Here is a 16574-nt window from a genome sequence, read left to right on the forward strand (position 1 = left end):
CATTGACCTATTGTCACATGACAATTAAGTTACTCTCGTCGAACTGTTACATTGACTTAATGCATTCTGACATTCAAACCAATACTTACAAATAAATAAAAAGAAGAAATTTCCGTACCATAGAAATATCCAAAATAAACATAGATTAAAAACTCTATCCAACGGGAATTTGAAAAAAAAAATGTTCCTATCGGTCTCCCACATGGAAACATAACAGAAATGCTACTGTTCACCTTATTTAAACATGTATTAAAAAAATTGTCTCTCGTAATGTAAAAAAAAAAAAAAATTTTAAAAAAAGAGTCAAAATTTAAGCATGTTATGGTTGAGATTTTTCTTTCGGGGAGCTCTTGTAACTCTTCAAACGAGAATGATCCACACCTATAACTTAGAACTCTTTAGATGTTTAACCCCAAAAAGTGATTGATAAAAAAATTACAATACCTAACGCCGACCTCCGGTTTTCTTAGCCGCAACTGGCGGAAGTAAATCCTCATCATCCGACTCCACATCTCCATACTGCCACATTCCACGCCGACCAGTTTTCGCTTCCTCCTGACACTCTTCCAATTTATTAAGCATCACTTTTCTCTCCTTCGATTCCCATTTCTTCCTCTTCTCCAACCTAGCAAGACCGTCCTGCAAATAAAACAAACAAATAACACGCTCGTAAGATTTAAGAAATTCGATACAGAAATTAGTAAATGGTTGACACTGTTTTGTCACAGCAAGGATGACCTGGATATAACCCTCTAAATTCATGAAAATCAAACCTTTAAACATATCAGAATTTTTAAAAGAATCAGAGGTTGAGTAGAACAGAGAAGGGATAATTTATTGTTCAAACCTTCAGCATTGCTGCATTGATGCTATCCTCCGGGTCCTCGGTAAAGAGGGTTACAACGAGACAAGTACCAGTTCCCTGCCCCTTGACTTTTCCCCCAGAGGCATCCCTTTCCTCTATCACTGCCTTGAATTGCAGTGAACTTCCTAATGTCTGCTCACTCAAAAACTGGGCAGCCTCAGTACCCAATTCATCATCGAGGCTTGGAACTTTCAAAAATGCAAGACTGCATAACTGAGCAAGCCCAGGTGTTGCTGATAATGAAGCATCAATAGGCCGTAATTGATTGTAGGGAACCAACTCTTGGTTTCCATAATCGAGATAAAACACTTCAAACCTGTCATTTGAAGACTGAACTCCTCCTCGAGGTGCATTGACAATCTTCACCCGTCAAACAAGATGCTTTCAGTACCAAAAATGAAAAGAGAAGTGAAAGGTGAAAGCACAAACATGTCAAATGGCACACGAATATGCATAATATGCGGGACAACCATGATTCTTGATTTTAGAACATTGAGAACCAGTGTTTCACAATTTGTCCTGTTAGATTCAAAATATTTTAGAATGCCTTTAATATTTAAATCTTGTTATGGGTTCAAAATTAACTATGCCAGACGGACTTTTGGAAAATTTTGGCATTCCTCACCCCCACCATCCTTTAAACAATAACAGGAGGCACAATATGAAACCAATTGAAAATTCCGCAGCCAAAACCATTCAAATAAAGGATTACAAAAAAAAGAACATATTCAGGATCAAGTTTACCGAACTAACCAGTGCACGGTTCCATGAGTTATCCATGCTAAACTGAGCAAGGACAGCATCGCCCTTCTTAGGATTAAAAGCACCAATCACAGGAGCCTCTTGGATATTTAAAGATGCAAGCTGTTTCTGAATAGAAGATACTCTCTGATCTCCAACTGTTTGGACGTAAAATTTTCCACCGTTCAATACTTCAGTAATAACAACCTGAAAATAACAAGAAGAATAAGTTATTTCTAGTTAAGTTCATGATTCAGTCAGATAGGTATTATTTTTAGTTAAGTTCCTAGAGCACCTCCAGCAATTCCTTTTGTTTGTTCTCTACAGGGGCGGATCCATTGGAAACTTCCTCCCCTTCAACATAGTTCTCCCAAATCTGCAATTAGAAGTTCAAAGATAATAAAGCCAAAAAGTTTCATTAAGCATTACCAAAAGAATATGCGTGATAAAGATAAGTCCATCAGCTACTTACTTTCAGTTTCTGCCTCTTGGCGGATTGTTCAGCCTGTTCGAGAAGATGAGCATCAGGAATCCTGTCAGCACCAAATGAAGTTTGTAGCTTTGCCAGGCCAGCTTCAACTAGTGTCACAGCCATATTGGTTCTGGACTCCCACAAAGACCCCAAAAATGTTCCAGTTCTATCGACAGTTTCCACTTCAATCTATGTAGAAAAACATACATTTGTAAAAAGGGAAAAACAAGATCATGGCAGACAAGCAATTCAAACAGAATCCATACCTCCACATCTCTCTGCATGATCTTCCGTCTCATTACTGCTATGGCTTCATCTGAATATGGTTCATCACGACCAGGACATCTGACACCAGAAAATGAGAAGGCAATGCTACAAGTTTCCTTAGGGATCAACAACTTAAAACGATGACCGCTTAGGACATATTCCACAATAGCTGGTATCCTCTTGTGAAGCAGGAAATGCAAGAAATCTCTAGCTTTCTTGGCTGGTGCCTGAGAGTAGGGAAGACAGTATATGGATATTAGAATTTAGATTCGAAATACAATATACAAACAAGAAAATGAATAACATAAAGAGATACAATTGCCAACCATTGTGAGGTCTTGTATGTGCGTGACTGGAGGATCCTTGGCAGAATGGATTCCTTTCTTCCCAGAAATCGCACGTAATTCAGCTGCCAAAAGGGCATCATAATAGTTTGATCTTTCCTCAAAATCCCTATGTCTTATCACTGAGCCAAAGCCACGTCCAACCACCAACTCTGCAACATTCAAGCCAGGTGGCTGACTACCAGCTGTGGATGGGAGTGCGGCAGGAGCATCATCACCATCACCCTTAGCAGGAGACATTAGGAAGACTGAGCCGAAATCCATTACCCTTGAATCTGCAGGTGCAGCAGCAGCTATAGCACCATCTGCCATGGGAACCTTCCTTGAATATTCCATTTCTACAGTCACCTGAGAAAAGTATATTGACATATGATGAATAAAGGTTCCTAACAGTAACAAAATAAGATTTTAAAGAAAAATTACTCAAACCTGTTTTCCAATAAGGCGTGTTCTCAAAAACTCTCTTGCTTCCCGGGCATAAGCAGCCGGCTTTTCATCTCTACGAGGATTGCCAATTTTTGGACACCTAATGCTTGAAAGATTGACTCGGCGCTCTGCAAGAGGACTGCCATATGGGACAGAATCATCAGCCACAACAATGCAGTCCCCGCTAACAACCTCCACAACCTAAGTTGAAAAGTCATACTATTATAAATAGTTACAAAAAAGCCAAAAATCATATACTAGTTGTACAAGAAACTTGCATGAAAAAGTAATTAAAAAAACTGCTGCTATTACCTTTCCTGTGAAGTTTTGGTCACGGATTGCCTTTGAGCTTGTAGCTGGGGGTACATAATTTGTCCAGATTCTTAGCCGAGTCTTCTTGGCTTCAAGCTCTGCAGCCTTCAACCGCCGTTTGGCATCATCTTCCATCATATTAGCACTCCATTCAACATATTTTGCTAGACCCTTTATTGTAAGAAGAAATTGTTAGATTCAGAAAGGAGGGGTGGGAAGCAAGCTTAAAAGAATTCAATCATTCAGAATATGCAAACAAAAATTAAAGATAAAAAAGATGCATATAGTGTTTTATACAATTTCTAGTATGAAAGAAATCTGCTAACCAAAGAAACAGTTTAATTGATTATATGCCCAAGGCATCACATAAAGTAGTATCATAACTACACTAAGATATAGGTACAAATAGCTTCTAACTTTAAATTTGCATAGTGGATAGGAAAAACAAAGTAAGCTAGAGATTTAAAACAGCTCATTGGAGAAAACAGCTAAAGAAATATTTAAGAGAGGATTAAAGATATAGAAAAAATCAATCTCAGTAAAAGATCTGAAATCAAGAAAATATTCTTTTACCAATAAATCATGACCAACAAAATGAGAAAGAAGAGAAAAAAATCAAGTTCCTTGCACATAAACACTTAAGACACAGCCCCAACAACAATCTCAAACATAAGAAATATTTTCTTTAACAAATAAAGGTGAGCTTTTGAAGATAGTTCAAGCATACAAACTTCTCCTCGAATGGAGAACTACCAAATTATTATCAAGAAACTAATGTTTTGGAAATAAAAGTTTTTAAAAGCAAAAATAGAACAAAAGAAAATTAATTCAAGTCTAAAACATGAATAATAGAAACCCTATAATTCAGTACTCAATGCTAATGTAACAGATTAAACATATTTTAGGCATGCACAGCAAAAGAAATCCAGGAACTTACATTTTCCATAAGCTCCAATGCAAGGTCCTTCGCAGTTTCACCTTCAGGATAATAAACTGATCCAATCAAATTGCTAAATTTGTCAACACCTTCAAGAACAATGCGGACCTACAACATCAATCTTGACTTTAGGATATATGTACAAAATGTACTCACACAAGTCGACCTGAAGTCTTTTTCACTCACATCTCTATTCAAGCAGCGAACTTCTGTAAAATGTTTAGCTTCTGGCCCAAATGGATCTGGGGACACTTCAGTAGCAGCAACTGTAGACGCAGAAAGCTTCTGTGCAGATGTTAAGGGAGCCCGTGGCTCAGCTGAAGCATCTCCATTTTGATCATCAGAGGTCAAATCCGTTTCAACAACAGTTTCTGCAACAGCCCTTCTACCCATTGAAGGGGACTACATGAACAGGGAAAAGAAGGTAAATATTCACAAAGACAAATTAACATGCAATTGAAATAAAAAGGCAGAACTGCAGTTTATAGTGCACCTGGATACCAGCAATAAACACTTGCACAAACTGAAAATCTGGGAGCAGATAGACTCGAACAGTACTACCATCACGAACCTGCTCCACAATACCTTCAATTGGCTTACCCTTATTTGCAGCCAGAAGACCCATGGCATCCAAGTTACTAGGGTCACCAATAGCAGATGGAGGTAAATCTCGGATAGAAGCCTCAGCAGCACCAGGCACCTACAACCACGATAAACATTTTCATTTGATAGCTACTCATTGTTTTTAGGTCAGTTAGATGCCCAAATATAATTGGGCATATAAAAAGGGGAAAGAGATTACCTTGCTCCATCGACCCACACCTTGTTGTTTGGCCTGTTCCTCAAGACGTAGCAGTTCAGAAAGAATAGGGCTTGCTTCACCTTTCTGCTGTCCTTGCTCCCTGACCTGCACAAGCCAGGCTCAGATAACCTAAACACCAATTTTTTTAAAAATTGCTGAATCACTTTCCCCAGTATCACGAAAAAATTGACAAACGGATTACCTTTGCCCAGCCTTGAGAGACAACCAAAATTGCAACATTTTTGTCACCGAGGTAAACTGAGCCAAATTCTCGACCTATGCTTGGTACAGCATATTCAACTCTGAAAGTGACTTCCTGAGTAAAGAACAAATTTTTTAGGTCACCCTGATTTTAAGCAATATCATCAATAACTAAAATTACACGAATCATTCGAAGGGAACAGCACCTTCCCTACGCAGAGCTTCCTCAAAAATTCTCTGCTCTCCCAGGCAAATGGCTCATCAATACCGCCTCTACGTGCCTATCAATAAAATAAGACGGAAAACATGAACACAAAGAAAAGCATCGACTGGAAGTTTGACTCAAACAGCATGCAACAAAAAGTTTACAAGTTAGAACTTAACAATTATGAAATCAAGATACCAACCTACTCAAAAGTAACTCCCAGAATCATTATCCGAAACCAAAACTAAATTAATCAGCAAGAAAATGCCAAACAGACATTACAAATAAATTTAAAAGCGACCAAGGAAGACATAAAAGCATATTTAAATGAGTTTTACCAGTCTGGGAGCAATGAGAGATGCCAGGGTAATGGTCTTCTCGGGTGGAGGTCCAGGTCTGTTACTGGCCATCGCCGTTACCACCAAGGAATCCCCCGATGGAACTGCTTTGACTCTCCCTTTGTACCATCCCGTTCTCCCAGCTGCTAATGCCGCCATTCTCAACGGCTAAGATCTAAAACAAACACATTCAATATTTAATATTTCCGCAAACAAGCAAAAATATCGGTAACATTCTAAAGAAACATAATTCGAAATAAATTCTCCAGATCTGTAACATATGATCCACAGGAATTTCAAAACGATCTAAAATCCATCCTTTGAGTATTCTAAAACGCTACATGCATCAACGGAACACTAAAATATTAATAACAGTATCAATTCAAAAGGCCTTGATCTGTTAATTTCATCGAACGAGACCAACGAAAAAAATAACAAACAGTTTGAATAAGAAAGAACAAAATCAAAACAATTTCATCTAAAATCAGATTAAACAATGCCAAATATAATACCAAAAACGAAAATTATCGGTCTTGGCTTTTACCTGGATCAAACGAGGAAAACTCCTTATTGGATCTACCGAAGAACGGAGAATGAAAGATTTTATATAATGATGATAAGCTCCGTTATTTTGTATTATTTAAAAAAATTAAATTAAATAAATAAAAACTCAGAGTAGGAGAGAGAGGGCGGCGATCAGAGACAGAGAGAAGTGGAAGAATGTGCGCGTAAGAGCCAATATATACACGCAAAGGAAGGCGAGTTGGGTGATAAAAATAGTCTCCGTTCTGGAATAAAATTACATGAAATGCCACGAGAAATAGATACAATATGAAGTTGACAAAATTGATGCTGGTTTCTGATTGTAGAGATCTGTTAGATTCAGATTTTTAGTTATTTCTTCTGACAGATTTTGCCCCTGTTTCTTATCTATATCTAAAATTGAAAACTCCGCCACTTTGACATCTTATTTCGCTCTACTATTTCCTTTAAAATATATGTAACTAATTTTCGGGCCTAAGACCGAATTTTTTAATTCAACAAACTGCGAGCTGCTACAATTAAAATCAAATTAATATTGCCAATTTTGTTTAGGAACATAGCCTTAAATGACCCGTTCGAATAGTTGGTTTATATATTTTTTAAATTAAATAAAATATAATTTTAAACTCAAATGAACAAAAATATTTCATATTAAAAATTATTTTAATAAATAATTATGAGTGGAATAGTAAGATATTTTTATTTGAATTTATTCATTTTATATTTAATTCGTAAGTAATATTTTACAACTATTTTATTTTAAATATTTATCATATGGAATAACAATTGTAATATTTTTTTTAGCAAATAATAATAATACTAATAATCCTTTAAATTAAGGATGTTTTAATAATTTTATAACTGAGTTGATGTCGAGTAATGACATCAACTCAACTATTTTATATATAGTATGGATTATAATTTTTTTTTATTTTAATACTAATATAAAGATAATATTTTTATTTTTTAATTTATATTTAAAATAATTTAATTTAATAAAATTTAACAAAATTTATATTATGCTTTATATCATCGAAAATCTCTAAACAACAATTAAAGATTTCAAAAAAATAAAATGAATAAGCTAATTTAATTACTATTAAACTATACATATTGGCATAATTATTTATTATTTATATGCATATGCATATGCATATTAAATAAAATTAAAAGAAAAATAAACCATTTTCATGCATGTATAATATATACACAAATATATATCCTTGAGGTAATTATATATTGTTTTCTTAAATATTTTACTTACTAAAAATACAAAAAATTATTTTAAAAATCATATGAAATTTTGCTAAAAGTCTAATTTCATTTTATAAATTTTCAAAATAAAGTAAAAAAATCAAAGATGTACAACATATAGCAATTTATACAAATTTCAAAATTATATATAAATATATATATCTGTACTGTTATTAAAACTTTTGATATCACGAATCAACTGTGCACCAATTCAATTGGAAAATTACGAAAACGTCTTTTTGTAATTAAAATAAGTTATATTGTTCAATGGCACTTTAATCTTTTTATTGAAAAAAATCAATAAAAATAAAATGGAATTTGAACTCAACCAATTGCTTTAGTAAAACCTTGAATTCATCACTCAACCAAAGCTTTCTTTTATCATATTTAAAACATTTTTATTTTAATATGCGTAAGTTATTATCTCCGTCAATTGTATATCTATACTATTATTTAAACCTCTAACTGGGTTGGTGTCACAAGTCAACTAGGCACCAACTCGATTAGGAAAATTACAAAAATATCCATTCGTAATTAAAATAAATTATATTGCAAAAACCAATAAAAATATAGATTTTGAACCCACACCAATTTAACTGGTAAAACCTTAAATATACTACTCAACTAGAGCTTCATTTTAATGTGTTTTTATACATTTTTATTTTAATATGCATGATTTATTATCTCCATCAGTTGTATATATTAATAATGTTATTAATTGAGTTTAGGGGTGTGCAAAATTCGGGTAAAACCGAAAAAATTCGGTTAACCGACCGATTAACCGAATTCGGTCGGTTAATCGAATTTTTTTTGTCGGGGGTCGATTAATTATTCTTTGATTTTTTGGTTAACAGTTAATTCGGTTCGAAACCGGTCGGTTAACCGAATTTTTTCGGTTTAACCGAAAAAATTAATAAATAAAATTATAATATAAAAATAGGTCCACTATTCACCTAAACCCAATCTAAACCCAAGTATCCAACCCAACCCAATCATAAAAATTACAAATAATTTATGTGTTAATTTCAAGACTTATGTAATGTTTTTAATTATGTAGTGATTCAATTCGGTTAATTCGGTTAATTCTGGTAATTCAGTTAATTTTTAACAAAAAATAAAAAATATATAATTTTTGGTTAATTCGGTTAACTGACCGAATTAATCGAAAAAATTTAGGTTCGATTAACGGTTAAAAATTTTGAAAGGTCGGTTAATTCGGCTAACGTTATTTCGGGTCTGTTAACTGGTCGGTTAACAAACTGAACACCCCTAATTGAGTTGGTGTCACAAGTCAACTTGACATTAAGTCACAATTAAAGATAACACCACGATAAACAATTATAATACATTTAATATTGTTAATTTGATGTATTTATATGTTTAATTTTGTTTTACTTACAGATTAATTTATTTTTTTATTTTAATAATGTACATATTTTATAAACTTATATATTCTTATGATTAATTAGTTTCAAATCATATATTTCATTATTTATTTTATTTTTAAACGTACATCTTTTATCTAAATTCGTACAACATGATTGCCATACACATATGAAAGTCTAATATATATTAAAAACCAAACCTCTAATAATAAAAAGCTTATCCCAATAGGTAGTTTAAAACGTGCCATGTATATAATTATAAAATGTAACTTATCATATATTTAATTATTTTGACTCAATTTAATTAAAGAAAATTAAAATGTCATATAATAAATTATAATTACTTTTTTACATTTTTAATTGACTTGCCTTATACATGATTTTTTTCTCTCTCATAAATCATTTATTAATAGACATGAGTTAATTATACATAAAATTACAAACTAAAATCAGAACCATTTTTAAATACTTTGTTGAGAACATTGAATTTCTTTCGAACCCTTTAAGAAAGATATCAGCTCAACTATTCGCTTAAAATAATTCTTATATGGGTTAGAGTAATATTTTTCTCAACACGTGTTATAAAATAGGGTTATGTAATTTTTTTTTTTAAAATCGGTTTTTATGTTCGATTCAATTGGTTTAACCAGTCAATTTTTAGTTTTGATACTTTAAATCGAATAAGCCATAAGGCGAAGAGTTCATAATATTTACATACCTAAATCTAAATTTAAACCTTAAACCTAAATATCAATTAAAATTTAATACTCTTAAAAGCCTAAACCCATTAAAAATTAAAATCTAAATTGATAATTAATTTTTTTATGATATTTATTTTAATTTTTATTATTTAATATAAAAAAAAACCAAATTGATACATACCTAATTACCTATTAAGAATAGTAGAAGACATGAAAATTATATGTTGAGCATATCAGAAAAAAAGTATTTTTTGAGTTCATTAAAATTGTTTTATTTAATTAATATTTTTATAACGAAGTAGAAATAAAATTAAAAGTAATGCAATATACTAATTTGAAGAAAGAAGGTAAGTATATGAAAAAATTAAAGAAAATAAATTTATAAATACTTCAATTAAAATTTTCTTTTCCAACTAAAAGAAAATCTAAAAGTAAAAAAATCAAACTGAATAAAAAATTTCGGTTCAATTTATTCGATTTTGTTCCCTAGATTAAATCGATTAATTCGATATATTCGGTTTTGGGCATAAAAATCAAACCGACAAAGTTATCGATGTTAGGATGAAAAAAGAATTAATATGTTGAACCCTTGTTACATATAACTCCAAGAAATCCATCATACGATAATGAAAGAATCACTTGGCAAACCTTTAATAATATTTGTAATTTTTCTTAAAATATTGAATGATGATTTTAAGAACTATATAGCATAGAGCGACGTTGATTTTTGAGTCTGCGTAACATATCGTCTTCTTGTTAAAGAATGCCATATTGAATGACATTAATCAAAATGAGAGCAAGGATAAAATCTATGCAGACTTGAATTCTCCAAAAACCGCTGATAACTCTTCCGTTAAGTCCAATAAAAAGAGGAAGACCAAAGAAAGCAATAATCTTATTGGGATGGTAGGAAATATTGTACAGCCCAAATTTACCCGGCCCATACCAGCAGACCCAAAATTAAATAAATCCAAATACAACCCAAACCCCAATTACATGCCAAAGCCCAATGGCCCAAAAAATCTAAAACTATCAGAAAACCCTAATCCCCCTAACCCTAGGTGCGACGCACCTAGGGTCGCCCACTTGCCCTCTGCCAGTCGCCATCGTCGCTCGTTCGCCGCCGGACGTCCCATCCGTGTCCATCACCGCCCATCCACTTGCGACGCCAGCCACCTGCAAACACGCAGTAGCAAAATAAAAAGAAACAAATAGGAAAATAGGAACAAGGGGGATTTCGACTATATAAGCCGAATATGAACTGTAACGGGGGCTCTCTCTTTTTTTTTCTTTTTTTTTCGATTCTTGTAACAAAAATAGATATTAGCAGAAAGAAAAATAACAAAAACAGATTCAAGGTGATTTGTTTGCTCTTCCATTCGATTTTGTAAATTTGTTTCTTCTATTCTATTTTATTTTCATTCACGCATACATATATATAAATAAAGGCAGTAAATAAAAGAAAAAGAGGGTACCTTTCTTACAAAAGTCGCGCCGGATGAGGGGGAAGCCGAGTGGTTTAGCCCCCATTTTTACGTCCTTGGTCCGTTTTTCGTGAGTTTTGGCCCTAGATCCACGGCCTAGAAGCAACCGGCCTAAAAGAGAAACCAAAGAGGTTCGGTTTTGCACCTCCGGCCGCCGCCCACGGCGGTGCTACGGCGGATGTACACCGGCGATGTAGGCCAGACCATGGCCGGATTTAAGAAAGGGGGAAAGAGCTTTCTCAATTTTTTCTCAGAGGAAAAGAAAAAATGAAGATTTTAAAAAATTTTGGGTTTAAATAACCCCATAAAACGGTGTCGTTTTGATTTTGGGGGTACAGAGCCCAAAACGGCGTCGTTTTGGTCTTTGACCCGCGCGGTGACCCGACCCTGAGGGAGGATCCACGTGTTTTTGGCTCTTGGGTTATTTGTGCAATTGGTCCTTCCGATTTTGTGGCGCTTTCAAGGAAGTTTTTCGCATATTTTACAATTTTGGCCATGAATTTTCGCGTAAGATTCGATTTGGTCCCTCGACCATGTGCGTGCTTTCACTGGAACGGCGTCGTTTGGTCAGAGAGGGAATATTTCTCTTTTTAACCCTCCCTTTTTGCGCGTGTCACAATTTGATCCTTTTCGTCTTCTTACTTTCAAATCAGCCCTGTATTTTCGTTTTATTTCAATTTAGTCAGTGTTTTTTAGCATTTTTATTATTTAGCCTTATTATTATTGTTGTTGTTATTATTATTAATTTTATTTTCCTTTTATTTATTTGTTACTATTATATTTAATACATTAATTAGTAATATATATATATTAGCTTTATTTTTATATCTATATATATACGCGCATACATACATATTTATAATATATATACGTACATAACCTTTTTTTTATTTTATATAGATATAAATACTTATATGATATATATACTTTACACTTCATATATATGTACGCATATGCATATATTTTTCAATTTATATCTATATATATACATACTTATGTTTTTTATGCTTTATAATTTATATATATACATAGATATGCATATTTGTTTTTTTATATGTATATACATTCATATAATTTATAATTTAAATATATAGATGCACATACATAAATATTTCATTTTTATAATTCGTATTGTTATTGTTGTTTTATTTGATATTTATTTATTCATTTATTGAAGTGTTCATTATTTTTATGAAATGCTTTAGATTTTTTATTCATTTATTATTTCATGTATCTTTGATTTGTTTATTATGTATTTTATTTGTTGCTCATTTTAGTTGTGCTTGTATTATTTTACTTACATTATCATCATCATTCTATTACACCCATTTTTTATTTAGATTTAAAAAAAGAAATTTTAAAAATAAGTAATATTTGGTATTTTAGATCTTCGAGAGAAACGAGCCCTAACGTATTGGGTTTCGACTTTTTTCGTTGAACTTAAATAATCGAGATTACTCTTTTAAAAATGATAAGAAGCTCGTTATCGAGAATTCAATACGCTGTGTCCTAACGCACTGGATATGACACGTTGTTTTCTCGAGACGAGGATTTTTCGCAATAAATGCAATATTCAATGTTTAATATTTTGAGAAATTGTGCCCTAACGTATTGAGTTGCTATTTCTTCATTTGATTTAAACAATTGAATATTCTTTTAAAATTTATTACACGAATCTTTTCAAACTCAAGTTTTAAATGATATCGGGAATTAAAAAAGGATCATGTCCTAACTTACTGGTTGTGATCCCTTTTTTTAATCCAAGATAGTTAAATATCTTTTAAATAAGCATTTTTTATTCGCGTATCGGGAATTCGAGACATGGTGTCCTAACTTACTGGATATGATTTTCTTTCTCGAATAACGTGAAATATGCCCCTTTTCCTGAAAATTTTTAACGTTTTAATACAAGGATCGTATTTTTTAAAATTCTTCAAAGTTCTCAATTTTCGACATTAAGACATTAACTAATCAACTAGGTACCAATTTTGGGCGTTACGAGGGTGCTAATCCTTCCTCGTACGTAACCGACTCCCGAACCCGTTTTTCTGAATTTCGTGGACCAAATTCGTTGTTTTAATAAAATTTAATTGTTTATTAAAAACAACCACTTTTCAAGGTGATCTGATCACACCTCATCAAAAAAGATCGGTGGCGACTCCCGTTTTTTCGTTTTTATTTTCAAACCCAAGTCGACCCCGTTTTTATGCATTTCATTTTGGCATCTTTCTGCACATTGCATTGCATGACCTTTGGTCACACCCTTTTAAGTAGGAGTGAGAAGCTACTCCTTCGTAAGGTTTTCACCTCCGTGCAGGATAGTGGATCGCTTTCGGGATACATCCGTACCTATGTCTTCGTGAGATTTTCTTCTCCGTGCAGCCATAGGGAAATGTATTCCCCTGAACCCAACTCGGTCTATATGAGCCTATAATGGGTGAAGATCGAGGAATCTGCTAGTTCGGGTACCATTACTTTAGAGCCAAACCTCATGTAATGAACCTTAGGAGCCCACCCTAGGTAGAACCACTTCGAACCCCTAGTATTCACCCGAATAGGTGTTCTATTTATTCTTGCTTGCTTTTGCTTTGTACTAACCTGTTTTCTTTTTTGTTATGATTGCATTGGAATATAAAAAGAGATGTTGATTCACGTTCGGTTGTTAAATAGAGAGGTTGTCATAAGGAAATGGGTTTCTTGATAAAGTGGATAATAATATGGTTGTCCGAATATGGTCCAAGAAAACGTGATAAGAAAAAGATGATAGTTTAATAGAGGACTACACGACCATTGCTCCGTTGCCCGAGAATTCAAGATGACAAAGATTATTCGAGAGCCGCTGAACTTTCTTAAAGAGAAGCCAATGAGCGTCACGAGGATGAATGATTAACGAGTCGCGACCCGGATCAAGCAAAAGGGAGATAGAAGAGACGTCCTTTTGAAGAGTTCGTGAAATTTATCTTAACGCGCGAATGAAGAAAAGAATCGTTGTCTTGGAATATAAGGGCAAAGCCGTATATATATTCGCTTTATGTAAAGAGATTTGTTTTCTAGTAAAGTTCTTCTAATAGAATTGAACCAAAAATCAACGTCTCTTTTTTGCATTCATTTCATAAATTTGCATTACATGACATCATATGCATTAACGACCATTAAAAGACCTTAATTGAGTAAAATTATTTCAGCTAATCTGGAAAACCAACATTCTTGCGGTACCCGAATAGAAACTAAAGGAATGGACCAAAGGTTGGAGAGATTAGAGCGAATGCAGATACAGATGTAGGAGCAATTGACCGAATTTTAACAGGAGATGAGAGATTAGATGCTAGAATTACAGAGAACTATGATGAGCCAGTTCAACCGATTACTAGCTGGAGAGTTAGAAAAAAAAAGAAGAACCTGATAGACCACTCTGGGGTTGATAATGAGGATTTTGCTTATATCCTAGATTGACTCCGGCAAGTGTCCAGGTCCAGCCAGATGGGCACCCACAAGGGGCACTCTTTACCATAAGATCTCAACAATATCAGACTGGTACAATAGCACCAGTGAGTGGCTTGACGGGCCCAAGATCCAATTTGAGGAACAATTTTCTTGTTGCTCGTGATGATCCAGTAGAAATGAAGCAGGTGAGGGCAGAGTACCCAGATACTATAGAGGCCCCAAGGAAGAAAGGGAATAGGGGGGATAATGCAAACAGATATAACAAGGGCCACTTAAAACCAATCACTGTGGGTCGGCCAAAGACAGAAACCACCAGACATCGGAGTCCTTTAAAGTAAGAATCTGGAGTGAAACTAGGTACCAAGAAGCTCCAGTTCACACCAATTCCGACGTTATATAAGGAGCTGTATCAAAGCTTGTTCGATGCGCATGTTGTTGCTCCTCATTACTTAAAACCCATACAACCTCCGTATCCCAAATGGTATGACACGAACACACAATGCGACTACCATGCGGGAATTACAGGGCATTCAATAGAGAATTGCATTGCCTTCAAGAAACTAGTTGAAAGATTCATTAAAATAGGCATTGTCAAATTTGATGAGGCCTCCAGTGCAGAAAATTCGCTACCCAATCATATTGATGACGAGGCGAGTGTGATATACGAAGAAGTGTTAGAAAACGTTCACACCAAGGCCATACATGAAGACACAAATGAAAAAGGACCTTGTTAGACGTCCGCCCTTATAAATTTGGGAGCGTTCTAAGCAATTGAACTGCAGAAGAAATCCTTATAGTTTTTAGCTCTCATTTAGAGTAATGTTCAGAACATTTTTGTTGTTTTTAGCCTAAAAGTGATAGAAATTCCTTTGTGAAATAGGCTAATGTCTGAACGTCATTATTCTAATAAAATACATCTTCGCATTCCTTTTTAAGCCAATATTCTTTAATTCTTTTTGAATAATTATTTCTGATTATTTCATTCTTTTAGATTTTCTTCCACATCATTCATTCATTCATAATCATATTGTATAAATAATTATTCATAAATTTATACATTCTTTTGTATATTCTTTGGTACTTATTATCTCAAATATCAATGACATGAATAAAACTGCTACAAACTCAGATTTTCCACTTGAGCGAGGCATGTGTTTAGACGAATCTTATGACTTTGGAAATGACATAGATCATATCTTATCTCCAAACTTGTTGAAGATGGTAGAACAAGAGGATAAACAGATCCTACCTCTCAAGGAATCATTAGAAATTGTGAGCTTAGTGAATACTAGAATTGACCTGACCACAGAGACGAAGCAAGACCTTGTTGAGTTACCTCTAGAGTTCAAAGATTTCTTTGTATGATCATACCAGGGTGTGCCTCGATTCTTATAATGAAACCTGCACAACAGCACGATGTCAGAAATTTGCAGTGCGAACGATGCAATTCTTTGCCGGGGCAATGCCTCTCTTGTTAAGTTAGCATAGCTTTGCCAATTTGAAGTCGAATTTTCATCCTTTCAAGATGTTGTAGGATTTTATCCTGATTAAAGAGGAAGATCCAAAGTTTTCTGTCGTAGTTGCATTCCAAAAGGGCCCTATGAAAGAAATCTGGTACCAAAGAAGGTTTTTTCACATACAAGATGAAAGTGGAAGATCTTATGTGGAAGACTTTAGAATAACATTGATTCTAATTGAAAAGTATGACCAGGACTTGCCTAATCCCATGAGTTCATACTAAAAAAAATCAAAGTCAAAAAAGGAGAAAAAGAAAGAAGAAAAAAGAAAAAGGAGAGGTTAAGGCGAAAACCCGCAAAGGGCGCTTTGACCAAAGGTGGATCTCAGTTGAAAAC

The 16574-nt window shown here is 33.8% G+C and overlaps 1 protein-coding gene across 1 annotated transcript; it reads right to left on the minus strand.

The window, feature by feature from the left end:
* Window positions 1-126: 126 nt before the first annotated feature.
* Window positions 127-6879, minus strand: LOC107946630 (ribonuclease TUDOR 1). The gene is made up of 17 exons (XM_016881039.2): window positions 6455-6879; window positions 5911-6085; window positions 5574-5648; window positions 5369-5482; window positions 5167-5271; window positions 4858-5064; window positions 4551-4766; window positions 4365-4472; window positions 3428-3598; window positions 3119-3316; window positions 2672-3037; window positions 2345-2572; window positions 2079-2267; window positions 1902-1982; window positions 1619-1813; window positions 848-1225; window positions 127-639 (listed from the first exon to the last, which is right to left on the minus strand). The coding sequence occupies exons 2-17, from the start codon at window positions 6067-6069 to the stop codon at window positions 445-447; spliced, it is 2985 nt and encodes a 994-aa protein (XP_016736528.2). The 5' UTR covers window positions 6070-6085; window positions 6455-6879; the 3' UTR covers window positions 127-444.
* Between the last annotated feature and the right edge of the window lie 9695 nt (window positions 6880-16574).

This window comes from Gossypium hirsutum, chromosome D12 (assembly GCF_007990345.1).
Source record: "Gossypium hirsutum isolate 1008001.06 chromosome D12, Gossypium_hirsutum_v2.1, whole genome shotgun sequence".
Lineage (NCBI taxonomy): Eukaryota > Viridiplantae > Streptophyta > Magnoliopsida > Malvales > Malvaceae > Gossypium > Gossypium hirsutum.